The sequence below is a fragment of the Apis dorsata genome, unplaced genomic scaffold (genome assembly GCF_000469605.1).
Source record: "Apis dorsata unplaced genomic scaffold, Apis dorsata 1.3 scaffold_429, whole genome shotgun sequence".
In the NCBI taxonomy this organism is placed as follows: Eukaryota; Metazoa; Arthropoda; class Insecta; order Hymenoptera; family Apidae; genus Apis; species Apis dorsata.
The window spans coordinates 1,229,784-1,244,300 of record NW_006263682.1 but is presented as its reverse complement, the minus strand read 5'-3'; the positions used below and the strand labels follow the sequence as shown (position 1 = coordinate 1,244,300).

Genomic DNA, 14,517 nt, shown 5'->3' with positions numbered 1-14,517 from the left:
AACCGAGAGCGATGCGACTCCGCGATCCACTCGCGCGGACTCACGCTAGACGACTGCATACGATACGATTACACGGACAGAGCCACCCTCTGCCACCCGTTCACTACTCCCACCCAACCCACGCTACGAAGACCACGCCAACCAAACCGATCCTTCGCTTTCTTCCTTTTCTTCCAAAATCGTCCAACATTTCGTTTATGTCTCTGCTACCGGTTTAATCGCGCCATCACGCTTTCTCCCTCTTTCTTTTTCTCGTTGTCCATCATTTTTACGAAACGAAATTCTACTCCTTTATTTTCCTCTCCCCTCCCTCTTATGAAATTCTATTTCTTGTAGATCTTCGAAAGATCTCGTTTCTAAAAAAATCTGCATCTTTGGGAAAAATTGAAAATCAATGAAAGAGATAGAGGGAGAAAGGGGTTGATTTTCCATTACGTTTTATGGAATCGTTCCAAATATAAGACAGGGCGATTCATTTTCTTCCTACTGCAATAGATTAATTTGGTTTAAAAATTAAAAAAAAAAGAAAAAAAAAAATTTTCGATGGTACTTTTGAACGGACTCGAGTTTGTCATTGGTCCTAACATTGCCTTGAATTTTTCCAGTAATTGCAGCGTACTCATCGTTCAATCGTAAAGAAATGTTCGCGTGAGCGCTCTCGACGAGTAGTCATATTTAATCTTTGACGATCTACTTTGATAATCGATAAGAAATTCGGATAGGATGTAGTAATTATTGAGGGCAGTTACTTGCTGATTGGATCATTAGTTCACTCTCGACAAAAGAATCTTGTTTTCTGCCGTGTCAACGGAAATCAAAGCTTCTAAAGGATTTTTTTATTTTTTTACCATGCTAAAAATGATTAAATCAACGCGAAAAATTAGTATAAAATAAATACCGATGATAAATCTATTTATGTAATATAAAATTTACACGAAATGAACGAAATATTATTATAACAATATATAATCGATCAGTTATTATTTAGATGATTTGTAGCACAATTTCGTTTAAATTGACAAACTTGATATAGCAAGGATAAAGGTACGATTATTCGAATATAAAAGTATTGGATCATTAAAATTTATTGCCAATATACGAGTGTTTTAGGACCAATCGTAAATGTTCAGTGATGGATAGATTAAAAAACAATAAAGGTGATTGTGTACATACAAAACGTTTGCTCTCGAAAAGGGTGAGAGCAGGGGCAGTGTCCCCACCCCATTGGCTCAAGTGCAAACAGCGCGCAGTGACATTGCCGCAGCTGGGAACTTCGTATCCATTCGTTCATTCCACCAATACCGAGATATAAAAGCCTAACTCCGAAGGAACATTCGCGCAAGCGCTTATATCCTTGGCATCAGCCAGGGCCAAGATGATAAAAGTTTGGACACTGACGCAGATTTATCAGCTTGCTTCGCTTTGGTTTTTGAATCTAATAAGAAAAACATGCGGGGGAACAAGCTACGATAAAAACTGAAGTACAATTTTGCGCATATCTTATAATATTTTCTTTTTCTATTCAATCTTTTTTTTTTCATTCAACATTTTAAAGCTTTATATAAAAAAATTTCTCTATTTTTTATATAATAGATCTTTATAAATATTTTTCATAATTTTTCAGATACATAAATACATAAAGAAAAATATTGCAAAATTAATTACACATAACACAGGAGTTTAAATTGCTCTTACATAACTCTTTGAAATGGTAATGAATTCCGAAGCATTACAATTCTTGATACAGTAATGAATAACGTTTGCAAAGGCTCGTTAAATTCACATTATCGTACAAAGACCCGTAATTTAACGATCAATCGATAATACATGCTTAACAATGAATTTCAAGTTTGAATAATGAATCTATTGTGCAATATAGTAATCGTTTTAGAAAGTCGCCAAATAGAATGAGTAATGTATTAAAATTGATTATTTTATCCTTTATCGTAAATTGTTTACAAATTGAAAAATTCGTTTATTTATAAACATTTATATAAATTGATATTTGATAATTATGTAATGCGTAATATAAGAGTAATAAAATAATGGAATTAGAAAAATAACTAAGGGAATTCTGACCTTTCTTTTTGAAGAGAGGTCGATATTGTTTCAGTCCAATTTCGGCAAGCCATTGATCTGCTTCGGTGAGATCTCCGTTGTTTGCATTTCCGGTGACAAGCATCAAAAGTTTGCCAAGGGATAAAATCATAGTAAGGGCCAGGAATACCCCAGATAATACAGTTGACCATCGTGCCATTTCCTGATAAGTGCATCTTCAAAATGAATAGTAATAAATTATATTGACAAACTATGTGTATATATATAATATTTATGTTAACAGGTTAAATGTCTGAATTGAGGTTATGTCACTATAGTGTTTGTAAACAAATCTATGTCCGGGAAATATAACTAGTGGTATTTTGCATTAATCGACTTACCACATTTTCATAAAGCTGTTAATCCATATATGATATCATTGACAAAATTGTGCTTGTGCAGTTTTACGGAGTAAAGACTTACATACTAATACAGAATAAGGATTGCTGTAGATGGAGTGACAGATGAAGAACACTATAAATTTCTAGGGATTTCATACATCGGCCTTTCTTCTAATGGACAGACTGAAAATCAAAAAAATATATATTCTTTACACGTATATAGAAAAGTTATTAATTTATATATAAAAAAAAAATTCTTTATGATATATAAATAAAAAATTTATATATATATAAAATATATTCTTTGATATATGAAAATGTAAATATAAATATAAAATAAACATAAGATATACAAAGGTAAATATATATATATATACTTGCATACGAAAATTGAATTAAATAATTTGTTAAGATTTTTAATTAGTAGATTTCACAAAGAAAACAAAATTAATCAGATATCGGAACTATTTATTGAGTGTATAAATTTTAGAAGAAATATAGGCAAAGAGAAGAAAAAAAGAACAGAGATAATGTAAAAATTGGGGAATCAGCGCCATCTTTTAAATACCAAAAAAGATCTTTTTAAAAATAAGATAAAGAATTGAAGAATAGCGCCATTATTTGATTACTAAAAAAAACATCTTTTTAAAAATATTCAAAAGATGGCACTAATCAATTCTTCCTATTCTATCTTTATTTTTTTCTCATTTTCTTATATGCTGTTTCTTTTTTATGTATTTCATTACTTTATGTATTCGACAATCTAGAAATGGCACTAATTTTAATATTTTTCTCCGTTCTTTTTTTTTAATTATTTTCTCTATAATATCTCTAGAAATGGTATTGATTCCCGAATTTTTATTTTTTCTCTTCATCTCTATTCTACTTCCTTTATTTTTCATTAAATATAGTGAAATTGAAACATTTCCTAGATATTGAATTATATTTTTTAATTTTTGAATTAAAAAATCAACAATATTAATACAATTTCTGTCAAAACAAATATAAAAATTATATTTTACGAATTACATACTCAACAAATAATATATAATACATTATTAACAATTTAATTTTACATGTAAATTAATGTGATTTAAATTATGATAATTTATATCTAATAAGCGTTTTTTTAAAATTTATATTAATTTCATAAAATAATTGGCGATTGCTTTATGTACAAAATTGTTGCTTACAATAATTACATTAGAGAACAAGTCCTTGATATGATACACCATCAGCTTCTGGAGATTCCATTCTATTTCTTAAATGTTCTAATGTATTAGCTAAATGTTTTTGAATTTGTTCCGTTTCTTCGCTAACTTCTAAATTGGGAAGTTCTTCTTTAATTTTTGCTATTACTTGATTTATAATATCGACAGTAAACTAAAAAAAAAAAAATGAATATTAATTTATATACATATTAATAGAAATATAATTCTTACCATAGTATTGCCTTTTTCATAGAAATAGATGTAATGATTTAATAATTCCACATAAAGTTGTACTTGAACTGAAGTATCCATACATTGACTTGCTATTCTGATACCTTTTCTCAAACAATCCAATACTTTATATCCATTTTGCATCTTAAAAAAATATATAAATTAATATATTTTTAAATAATTTTATTATAATATATATAATGATATTTAAATAAAAGGAAAAAAAAGGAATGGCATTCACCTCTTTTCCGCCAGTTGCTAACGATTTTCCTGACCAAAATATATGAGAGCAGGTAGCGATACCTCTACATTGATCTGGTTTTCTTAATAATTTACTAGCATATAAAACACACTGGTTGCGTATTGGTTCTGCATTTTCTTCACAAAAACAACTCATTTGTTCGAATGTTGCAATGATTAATGTAATAGCTGCTAATTGTGCCTTAGAATCACTTATTTCATCTTCATATATTGAAAATGCTTGACTCATAAATTCATAAGCAACCATCTCAAAATTATCGAAACGAATTTCACCTATTGCTATTGCACCTTGTAGAAATAATCTCAATGGCAATTCAGCTAGTTCAGCCTTCATTAAAGCTGTAATAGTTGCATGACAAAATTGAAAGATTTTTTGACATTTTTTTTGCCACATTTCATCCTATAACAAAGAAAAATAACCGAATCAACTCTTTGAAAATTATAACAAGAAATTAATAATTTACTAACTTGATCCTTCAATCCTTTATATGTATAAGCTAGTTGATAAGCTTGAAAAACAATTGGTGGTAAAGTATATTTTATTCTTTTATTTCCACCTGCACTAAAATGTTTTCTAGCAGCACTTAATATCATGTATTGCTGATCAGCTGTTTCAGACTTAAAGTGATGAATCAGTCTACCAAGAAGACCTTGTTCTTCTGCAAAATCTTCAGGATCTTCTTCTATATTTGGTTGATCTAGTTGGTCTTGTACCAATGGAGACACCATAGAAAGAACTGCATCTACTTGTTCTAGAGTTGGTATTAAAGTTTCATTTTCTAAAATATTTGTTATTATATAAATAGCTAACAACTTTCTGCCTTCATAATCAAAATAATCAAGTAGTGGGGCAAAATGTTCAAGTTTTAAGGCAGTTAATATGTTTTTATAATTATCTATTGGAATTTTCATTAGTCTCACTAACTCTCTTGATACAGCACTATTATATTCAAGTCTAAAAAATTTATTAAATTTATTATATATTTATCTATGTATAAAAACTTATACTTCATATTATATTACACATACTTATCTACATTCTGTTTTTGGAATATTTGAACAGTCGTTAATAAAACTTTATCCACATAGTTTACTCTGTCAGGATAACACTTATGTGCTAAATTAATAAGAGCTACTTGAAGAGAAACTATATCTTCGGGAGGCATGTCTTGTCTTGTCTGTAAATAATAATCAAATATAATAACAATTAAAAATAATTAAAAATTTAATAATAATTTATAAAGAAAAATTTTCAGACTTAAACTATATAAGTAAGGATAACTTGAATATTAATAAGTATCAATCACGTTATTATCAAATTTGTGCAGTATCTGATCATCATAAAAATAAATTAAATAAAATTGAGTTAATAATATACATTCTTTTTTTTTTTTTTCTTATAAATCATACTAACTTGTATAATTATAGCTATTTGATCACTGAAAACATCAAAAAGTTTTACATCTTGTGGAATTCCTGGTACTTGATTAGGACTTCCTGGCCCTCCTACACCATCTGATCTTTGACTAAATGCTGCAAGACGATCTATTAACGAAATAATTATGTTTTTTACATTCACACCATTTTGTAATTCAGCACAAGACTTTAAAAATGCATTTAATGTTTGTAGATGAAATTCATCAGGAAAAACCTAAATAAAAATATGAATATATTATTAATAATAATTTCTTTTATTACAATTTTAAATATTTATAAATTAAAAAATTTATCTTTCATTTACTTGAATTATGCATTCCATAAGATATTCCTGAGCGATTGCATCTCTGCAACTGACTACTTGTTCTAAAATTCCTGGTAAGACAAGCTAAAAATGATTATTATTAGGTAATTATTCTGCAAAATTTTAATAAACTAAATATATTAAGATTAACCTTTTTATATTTCTCTAAAGTAACTGATTCTAACTGACTTAGTCGTACAAGATTAGTTCCTACTAAAATTCTAAGTTCTTCTCTTTCTCTTTCTCTTCTTTCTCTGTCTCTAGTATGACCTTGATGCTGCATGCGTACCCATAATTTATTCATTTCTGCGAAATTCATCAAGACAAAATCTATACTGTCACGGACCTAAAAAAAAATACAAAATATAAACTTGATCTTTTTATATATTGTTCATTTCTAGATATACATTTCCATCTTCATCATCTTCTTCAGCAACATCTGGTAAAATATTACGGGTACATTGTAACAAGTAATTTCTTAAGAAAAGACCTCTTAAAGGATGTTGAACACCTCTACACATTTCTACTAAATCTCTTAATAGATCCCTTTTTAAGCCAGGTGTTGTTTTGATATATACTAATCCTACTGTGATAAGTAAATACCTAAAAAAACAATATTAAATATTACAAGAAAAATATATACATATTATCATATATTTATAATAAACTTACAATCTAGGCACAATATTTCCAACATATTGTACTAATTCATATAAATCTGTAACTTTTCTTCCTTTTTGAAATTCATCTAATAAATAAAGTTCTAAATGTCTTAATTCATCAGTAATTGCCATATCTAAAATTATATGTAAGAAAAAATTTATTATAAAATTTATTATAAAAAAAATTATTAAAAATATTTTATAAAACTTATATAGTTTTTTTTTTTTAATTAAGGATACATAATTCATAATAACTCTTTGGACTTAAAAGAGAAGTTCTAAGTTCTCCTAACATCGTAGATGCATGTTTTAATGCATCCATCAATTTGGATTTGTCCAGACAATGTTTCATTTGGAAAGCCTGCACTTTGACTACACCAATTGCATCCTCAAGTAGTTTTTCTTGTTCTTCAACTCCCGTTATAGCAGGTGTCATTGGCTGTGAGAAAAATAAAGATACCTACCAGGAACACCAGGTAGTACCATGCTAGGTAAGCCACTCAATGCAAGCATGCACTATTTTATGCTTTCATGATAAAAAAGAAGCAAGGAGAAACTATTCTACCATATTATAATTATAAACTAATTAATATTTATATTTAAATTAATATTTATAAAAGGAAAATATTACATAAATTATGCAAAAAGCAAAAAATCCGTTCATGTTAAAATGTATTATAATAAATAGATTTTGTAATTAAAATATTTTTAATATATTATAATTTTCAATTCTTAATATAATATTGAATACACTACATTTTAAATTAAAATTAAAGGTTATAATTTTACTATAAAATGTGATTAATAATAAATAAATAAAAAAAAAATATTATTAAATCTTTTTTTTTTGTATTCGGAAAAAATAAAGGAAATGTTAAATTAACTTTAAATATTCAATATTTTAAATATTGAACTGTTAAACATAAACATTAAAATTTTTAGGATAATTAACCTTCATGATATTGAAATAATTTGGTAAAAATAATTTTTTAAATTTCTTTTCAATTCATTTGGCGTACAATTAATTTTTTTTATAAGCAAGGGTTTAACATGCTTTTTGAAATTAATTTTATATTTACCATTTTTTTTTTTTTTAAAAAAGTAAACACTTGTCTTCTGCACTTGAAACACCCACCGAAAGTGACGCGCTCTATATGATTACAAATTATATATTATATATATATATATTTGACAGGGAAAATGATATTAATGTTCCAACAAAAGAATTAATTTTATTAAAAAATTTCTATCGCATTACATATATTTTTTTTATTATTAATTTACAGCATCAATATGTATTTTATCATAAATATTGAAATAATTTATTTCACATTAAATTAAATATTTAAAATTTAGTTATTTTACTTTAATATATTTCTTATTTGTTTTTGATTTAAAAAATAAATAGATATTTAAATTTTTATATATTTTTATTTATAAATATTCCATCTAAATTAATGTACATGTATAAGACTACATCTGAGAGTATTCATCACATATAAGATTATCCAAGCTTGAGTTTATCTGTAGAAACCTGTTCCTATTGAATAAATAATCTATTTATGAATCAGAACTTTTAATATGAACTGATCATAAATTGTGAAATATCAATTAACCTTCAATGATTTCATATATATATCCAGTTCATCCTCACTTTCAATTTCATTTGGATCTTCAGTTGGTCCTATAGTTTCAGGTGATTCTGAATCAAAATATTTATCTTCTTCATCCTGAGTTTTTAAATCTATATTATCATATGTTTCATTATCATCAACAGTGCTAGAAAAAAATATAATATATGCATATGTAAATAATGAAAGATTATTTCATTAATAAAATTAAATGTTTATAAATACCTATAATCAAAATCTGTATCTTTTCCATCTAAAAAATTTTGATACATGTTTGTTACAAACTCTTGTTTAAGTATTTGTTTTTCTGTCTTTGAAATACAATGAAAATTTTTTAATGTTTCATTTTTATGTACTATATTTTTGAAATTAGATGTTTTACCCCAATATTCAGTTTCTTTTTCATTATTTTTTGAAGCACATATATCTGTTTGTTCTTCATCTGAATCATTTTCTTCTAGTACATTTTGTTCTTCTTCCTCTTGTAATTTCTGTTTTTTCTTTAAATTATCCCTTTCAATATTTTCCATCAATAAATTTACAAAAGTAATATTTTTAGTATCTATATTATCTCTAATTTTCTTTTGTTTTTCAGTCATATATTGTCCAATTAAATGTTCATATAACAATGGATTCCTTTTCATCATTTCAGATTCACTAAAATATTCTCCTTCTTCTATTAAAGTTTTTAATGCTTGATATCTTCTATTTCTAACATCTGTTTGTCTTGTTGAATTATTAAAATATCTTTGTAATCTGTTAAAATGATAAGCAACTTCATAATCTTCATCTTTACTTTTTTCAAATAATTTTAAATGTTCTTTTTTCATATAATGACCAAATTTAGACAAAAATAAACAATTACTTTTTTGAAGAATATTGCGTGCAATTGTTAATTTTTCTTCAAAAGTTAAATCTGGATCGTTTTTCTGTTGACTCTTAAAAATTGCCTTACTCTTTGCTACATAACACAACAGTTCTTCTTCTAAATTTTTATCCTGCTCACTTAAAACAATTAGTTGTCTGTCACTAATTTTATTTTTATCATCTTCAATCATTTTTGGAGTATAATTTTGTACATCTTTTTTCTTACTCATGTTTAACCAAATTGTTTTATTTTATAATTACAATATCAGCATAATTAAATCAATTTAATTAATTTTTTTATTAATATTATCTTACATATTATAACTCAGCACTTATTAATAATATATAAAATATTTTTTAATACAATACTTTTGTTTTTATTATTAAATTAATGAATCTTACACAATTTACACAACATGCGTCATCGGTACTGTCATCAAAAACCTAACCCCCATAAGTTTGCGTTGATACGTAAACCTATCTATTTGAAATATGATATATCGAAATCTGTGACAAATATTAAGATACATTTATATATAATACATACATGTATATGTATGTATGTGTACATATATTGTTCTATAAATTAAAATATATATTTATCAGTAAGTACTTATAGTATACTTATATTATGACAAATCTATTATATTATTGTGGGTGTCTTTCATTTATTATTTTATTTTTTTTCAAATAAATATTATATTTGGAATAATAGATAAAAATTTCGTAAAATAATAATTATTATGCGTTAAATAATATGTTAAATAAGTGTAACATAAATTTCATACTCTTATTTTATTATGAGATAATAAAACAAAATTTCTATCTTATTTTAAGAAGTTGCTACATATTGTTTCTTTTATTCTGAGATTATTTGTAGATTTAAAACATGGATAATTGGTTAATTAATACTGATGAACAAATGTGGAAATGGAATTGGACAGAATTATGTGGCTATCATGGAGGTATTAAACCTTTAAATACAAATACACATGATCTTGATGTTTGTTTTCAACAACTTTGTCTTCAGGTAATTCAATATCAAAAAACTTATATATATATGAATATTTATTATTATGTTTTTTAAATATTTTTCAGATTCCAGTTTTAACCTGTATTGCTATAATTTCTGCTTATCACTGTGGAAAAAGAAATGTATATTCTATACGTCATTATGGCTCTACTTATTTTATAAATTTGAGAATTATAATTACAATATGCCTTGTAATTCTTCCTATACTCAGAGCATATATTATTGTTACTAATACTGTTCTTGATCCATCAAGCGATAATTCTATACAAAAATATATTATGACTTCAACCAAGAAACCAGAATTATTTATGAATAATTCAAATATATTACATCAAATTCAAGATGAATGGAATCATACTATTAACATTGCAAAATCAATCTTTTTTCCAAAGAACAGTATTCAAAATACGACACAATCTTCTGTTATTACTACTACACAAGAATACAACCCAATATTTACTACAATCAAAAACAAAGTTACATCTGCCAAACCTATTGATTATCTTGTGGCAGGTACTGAGGGATTAGCATGGGTTGTTCATCTTTGTTTTATATTAAGCTTAAAAAAAGGAAGAGATTTTAATCCACGTGGTCCTGTTTCAATTCGGGCATTAATACTTCTATTAATTGTTATTTCTGCATTGCTGTTAAGAAGTCATATCAAATATAATCCTCAAAATGATGTTTTACCAAATTTATCATTGGGATTTAGTATTATTGTAGTCACTCTACTAATACTTTATGCTTTAACATTGATACCAGGTCACAGTAGTCTACGAGACACGAGATCATCTCAATATAATGAAGTAAGTCATAAAATGTACACTGCATTAGTTCATAATATTATCAGTAATTAGTGTTTTCCAGTTGCTTATCAATATAAGAGATTTCAAACATCTGTTACTAAATATATATTTGCTACATTACTAAATTGACTATGATATCTAAAATCATGAATTATTAAGTAAACACAGATATCATAAGTCAGTGAAAAATATGTTTATAGATAGGAGAACGGACTGCATTATTGAGTAGTCCTAATTCTTCCTATGTAAGGTTTCCTGAAGAACAGGACCCAATATATCTTGGGACTGCTATGGAGGATGCAACTGCAACCTCTAAGCTTATATTTCATTGGGTAAATTCATTAATGGAAAAAGGTGTTCATGGTTTATTAAATCATTCAGATGATTTATTTGACTTACCAGAATATATTAGCACTAATACAATCAATCAGAAGATTAATAAGCATTTGCAAAATATGGTAAATATAATAAAAATGAAAACAATAATTTTTAAATCCATAATAATATATTCTATATTATAATTCTATATATATTCTATATATTATATATAATAATATTGTAGGCTGGTGATATAAATAATACAATGGAAAATTCTGAATCAACATCAGGAACACATGTTCATATAATTACAAACAAAATAACTTTGTTTAAATTATTACATAAATGTTTTGGTTGGGAGTTTTATTCTGTTGGAATATTAAAATTTATTACTGACTCGACTTCGTTTATGGGACCATTATTACTAAATAAATTAATTGGTTTTATCGAAGATAAAAATGAACCTATCATGTATGGATATTTATATGCATCATTAATATTTATAAGTGCTTTAATCGGTAAGTATTAACAAAAGTAATCAATTTTTTTATTATGCTTTTTAATATTTGTTGGAATCTGCTAATAATCTTCTTATTTTATTTAGGAGCATTTTGTAATACTCATTTCACATTTTGGATGTCTGTAGTTGGTTTAAAAATTCGTTCTACTGTTATAACATTGCTATATAGAAAAATTTTGCATTCTTCAAATGTACAACTTAAACAACAATTTAATTTTGGTGAAATTGTTAATTTTATGACTACGGATAATGATAGGGTTGTTAACAGTTGTTCAAGTTTTCATGCATTTTGGAGCATACCATTACAGGTGATTCTTTATTATATTATATTTTAACATTAAAAAACTATTCATATTTTTTTATATTTTTATATTTTATATTCATATTTTATATTTGTGTGTTTTTCAGTTAATTATAACATTGTATCTTTTGAATAAGCAAATAGGAGTTTCATTTCTAGCTGGAATTACTTTTGCAATAGTACTTATACCTATAAATAAAGTAATAGCAAATCAAATTGGAAAATTTAGTACAAAATTAATGGAATGTAAAGATCAAAGGGTTAAACTTATAGGGGAAATATTGCGTGGAATAACTACCATTAAATTAAATGTGTGGGAAGACCACTTTTTACGAAATATATCAAGTTAGTATACTTTGAAAAATACGAATATATTTTTGATTAAATTTCATTTTTATATATTTTTTTTATATTTTTGATCAGAATTACGTGAAAATGAAATTAAATATTTGCGTGGTAGAAAATACCTTGATGCTTTATGTGTCTACTTTTGGGCAACAACACCTGTCTTAATTTCCATATTAACATTTGCTACATACGTACTTCTTGGAAATAAACTTGATGCAAAGACAGTATTTACTAGTATGGCATTATTAAATATGCTAATAGCTCCATTAAATGCATTTCCATGGGTTTTGAATGGTCTTACAGAAGCTTGGGTATCACTTAAAAGAATTCAAAGAATGTTAGATGTAAGTTAAAATTATATTTTATGATTTTAAAAATTATTGAAAAGTATTAATTCAACTTATATAGTTACCAGATGCAGACATGTCATCATATTATTCAGAATCTCCATCTGGAATAGATTTAATGCTTCAAGATGTAATATTTAGTATAAACTCAGATTCAAATATAGAACAAAATGGTTTTAATGCACCTAAAGATGTCTTAAGTCCATCTGGTAGTTCAGAATCTAAAAAAACTATCACTTTTGAAAATAATGGTATTTTTAATCTATATGACATTAATATTACAATTCCAAAGGTAATAATAAAAAGTAATTAGCATTTTAATCATATTAAATGTTATAAATTATACATTTTATTTTAGGGATACTTGATTGGTATTATGGGAGAAGTAGGTAGCGGAAAATCATTACTTCTAAATGGTATTTTAGGTGAAATAATTAAAGTTCGTGGTACAATAGCAGTAAATGATATTGAAAAAGGTTTTGCATATGTAAAACAAAATCCATGGTTACAACGTGGTACAATTCGAGACAACATTCTTTTTGGAAAATCTTATGATTATAATAGATATAAGTAAGTATTGAATTATGTAATATATGTGTGTGTGAAAAAAAAATATATATATATTTTTAAACAAAATTATACCATAACAGGAATATTTTAAAAGCATGTGCTCTGAGTGCTGATTTAAATTCTCTACCTAAAAAAGATTTAACATTGATTGGAGAAGCGGGAAACACATTGAGTGGTGGTCAAAAGACAAGAATTTCGTTAGCACGTGCTGTGTATGCCGACAAAGACATTTATTTATTAGATGATGTTTTGGCGACTTTAGATCCAAAAGTTGCTAGTTATATATTTAAACACGTTATTCTGGGTTTATTAAATACTAAAACAAGATTATTATGTACTCATCAGACTCGATATTTAATGTATGCAAATTTAGTAATAGAAATGTCAAAGGGTAGAATCATCAATCAGGGTAAACCAAATGAAGTTTTATCTGATTTAGAAGATTATTTGTTATCTTCAGATTCTATAGAATCTGAATTAAATACTATTTCTATAAGTGATTTACCAAAAGAAATATATCAAGCAGATAAAGATGAAAAAGATCCTTTACTTGATGAAGAATATAAAGAAAAAGGCAAAGTACGATTTGGAGTATATAATTGTTATATAAAAGCAATAGGTTACTATTTAGCAATTTCAATAATTCTTTCGATGTTCTTAATGCAAAGTTCGAAAAATGTCACGGATTTATGGCTATCTTATTGGGTTACTCATGTTAATACAACTGTAACTAATATCACAGATAGCACAAAAACTTTGCGATTAGAATATTTTTTTGATGATTATAATATGAGTACTAATTATTATCTAACAGTGTATACACTTTTGGCTATCTTTAATACATTATTCACATTAATGAGAGCATTTATGTTTGCATACGGTGGAATTCAAGCAGCAATTTCTATACACAAACAACTTTTAAAGATTGTAGTTCGAGTAAATACATTTTATAAAAAATATTTGATAACAATAAAAAATATCAAAACAAAATTTACAGGATATTTTTTTTTAGGCTAAAGCTGTATTTTTTGACATACAACCATTTGGTAGAATTTTAAACAGATTTTCATCTGATATATACACAATTGATGATAGTCTTCCCTTTATTGCCAATATATTATTTGCTCAGTTATTTGGTTTGATTGCTACAGTTATTATTATAGCTTATGGATTACCATGGATACTTTTGGTATTAGCACCATTGATACCAGTTTATCATTGGATTCAAAATC

General features: G+C 26.0%; 3 protein-coding genes across 6 annotated transcripts in view; 1 reads left to right on the top strand and 2 right to left on the bottom strand.

Annotated features, from left to right (window-relative positions):
• Positions 1 to 2,637, bottom strand: part of LOC102679796 (apoptosis-resistant E3 ubiquitin protein ligase 1) — a 15,030-nt gene extending 12,393 nt beyond the window's left edge. The window contains exons 1-2 of one of the 2 annotated variants that reach the window (XM_006619682.2): positions 2,439 to 2,637; positions 2,080 to 2,273 (exon numbers count right to left, since the gene is read on the bottom strand). In XM_006619682.2, coding sequence (XP_006619745.1) covers positions 2,080 to 2,257 — 178 coding nt within the window. In that variant the 5' untranslated portion in view covers positions 2,258 to 2,273; positions 2,439 to 2,637. Of the gene's footprint in view, positions 1 to 1,173; positions 1,436 to 2,079; positions 2,274 to 2,438 lie in introns of those variants that run through there. The other variant, XM_031512374.1, reaches the window with a different exon arrangement.
• Positions 2,638 to 3,373: 736 nt separating this feature from the next.
• Positions 3,374 to 9,487, bottom strand: LOC102680265 (vacuolar protein sorting-associated protein 35-like). 3 transcript variants are annotated; one of them, XM_006619689.1, is made up of 13 exons: positions 8,401 to 9,487; positions 8,161 to 8,323; positions 6,785 to 6,983; positions 6,555 to 6,678; positions 6,290 to 6,485; positions 6,034 to 6,228; positions 5,883 to 5,966; positions 5,556 to 5,792; positions 5,171 to 5,319; positions 4,610 to 5,096; positions 4,122 to 4,541; positions 3,881 to 4,024; positions 3,374 to 3,821 (listed from the first exon to the last, which is right to left on the bottom strand). In XM_006619689.1, exons 1-13 carry the CDS (start codon positions 9,270 to 9,272, stop codon positions 3,642 to 3,644), a joined length of 3,450 nt encoding a protein of 1,149 aa, XP_006619752.1. In that variant the 5' UTR covers positions 9,273 to 9,487; the 3' UTR covers positions 3,374 to 3,641. The 3 variants fall into 3 exon arrangements, with proteins under 3 accessions (XP_006619752.1, XP_006619750.1, XP_006619751.1); XM_006619687.2 differs by lacking the exons at positions 8,161 to 8,323; positions 8,401 to 9,487 and adding an exon at positions 7,624 to 7,737 and having other exon boundaries at positions 6,785 to 7,004; XM_006619688.2 differs by lacking the exons at positions 8,161 to 8,323; positions 8,401 to 9,487 and adding an exon at positions 7,624 to 7,714 and having other exon boundaries at positions 3,642 to 3,821.
• Positions 9,488 to 9,496: 9 nt separating this feature from the next.
• The window catches only part of LOC102680579 (multidrug resistance-associated protein 7), a 7,256-nt gene continuing 2,235 nt past the window's right edge, over positions 9,497 to 14,517 (top strand). Inside the window, exons 1-12 of the mRNA XM_006619690.2 lie at positions 9,497 to 9,647; positions 9,912 to 10,072; positions 10,141 to 10,881; positions 11,082 to 11,339; positions 11,444 to 11,717; positions 11,804 to 12,027; positions 12,128 to 12,365; positions 12,444 to 12,712; positions 12,777 to 13,007; positions 13,074 to 13,285; positions 13,366 to 14,221; positions 14,298 to 14,517. The exon at positions 14,298 to 14,517 is cut by the window's right edge and continues 1 nt beyond it. Coding sequence (XP_006619753.1) covers positions 9,932 to 10,072; positions 10,141 to 10,881; positions 11,082 to 11,339; positions 11,444 to 11,717; positions 11,804 to 12,027; positions 12,128 to 12,365; positions 12,444 to 12,712; positions 12,777 to 13,007; positions 13,074 to 13,285; positions 13,366 to 14,221; positions 14,298 to 14,517 — 3,664 coding nt within the window. The 5' untranslated portion in view covers positions 9,497 to 9,647; positions 9,912 to 9,931. The remainder of the gene's footprint in view (positions 9,648 to 9,911; positions 10,073 to 10,140; positions 10,882 to 11,081; positions 11,340 to 11,443; positions 11,718 to 11,803; positions 12,028 to 12,127; positions 12,366 to 12,443; positions 12,713 to 12,776; positions 13,008 to 13,073; positions 13,286 to 13,365; positions 14,222 to 14,297) is intronic.

Excerpts from the sequence above, each read along its gene's own strand:
- LOC102680265 (XM_006619689.1), bottom strand. The coding sequence starts at position 9,272 with ATGAGTAAGAAAAAAGATGTACAAAATTATACTCCAAAAATGATTGAA. Across the intron at positions 8,324-8,400 it reads GATACAGATTTTGATTATAG|CACTGTTGATGATAATGAAA; the intron begins GTATTTATAAAC and ends ATTTTTTTCTAG. Across the intron at positions 6,229-6,289 it reads AAGATGATGAAGATGGAAAT|GTCCGTGACAGTATAGATTT; the intron begins GTATATCTAGAA and ends ATTTTTTTTTAG.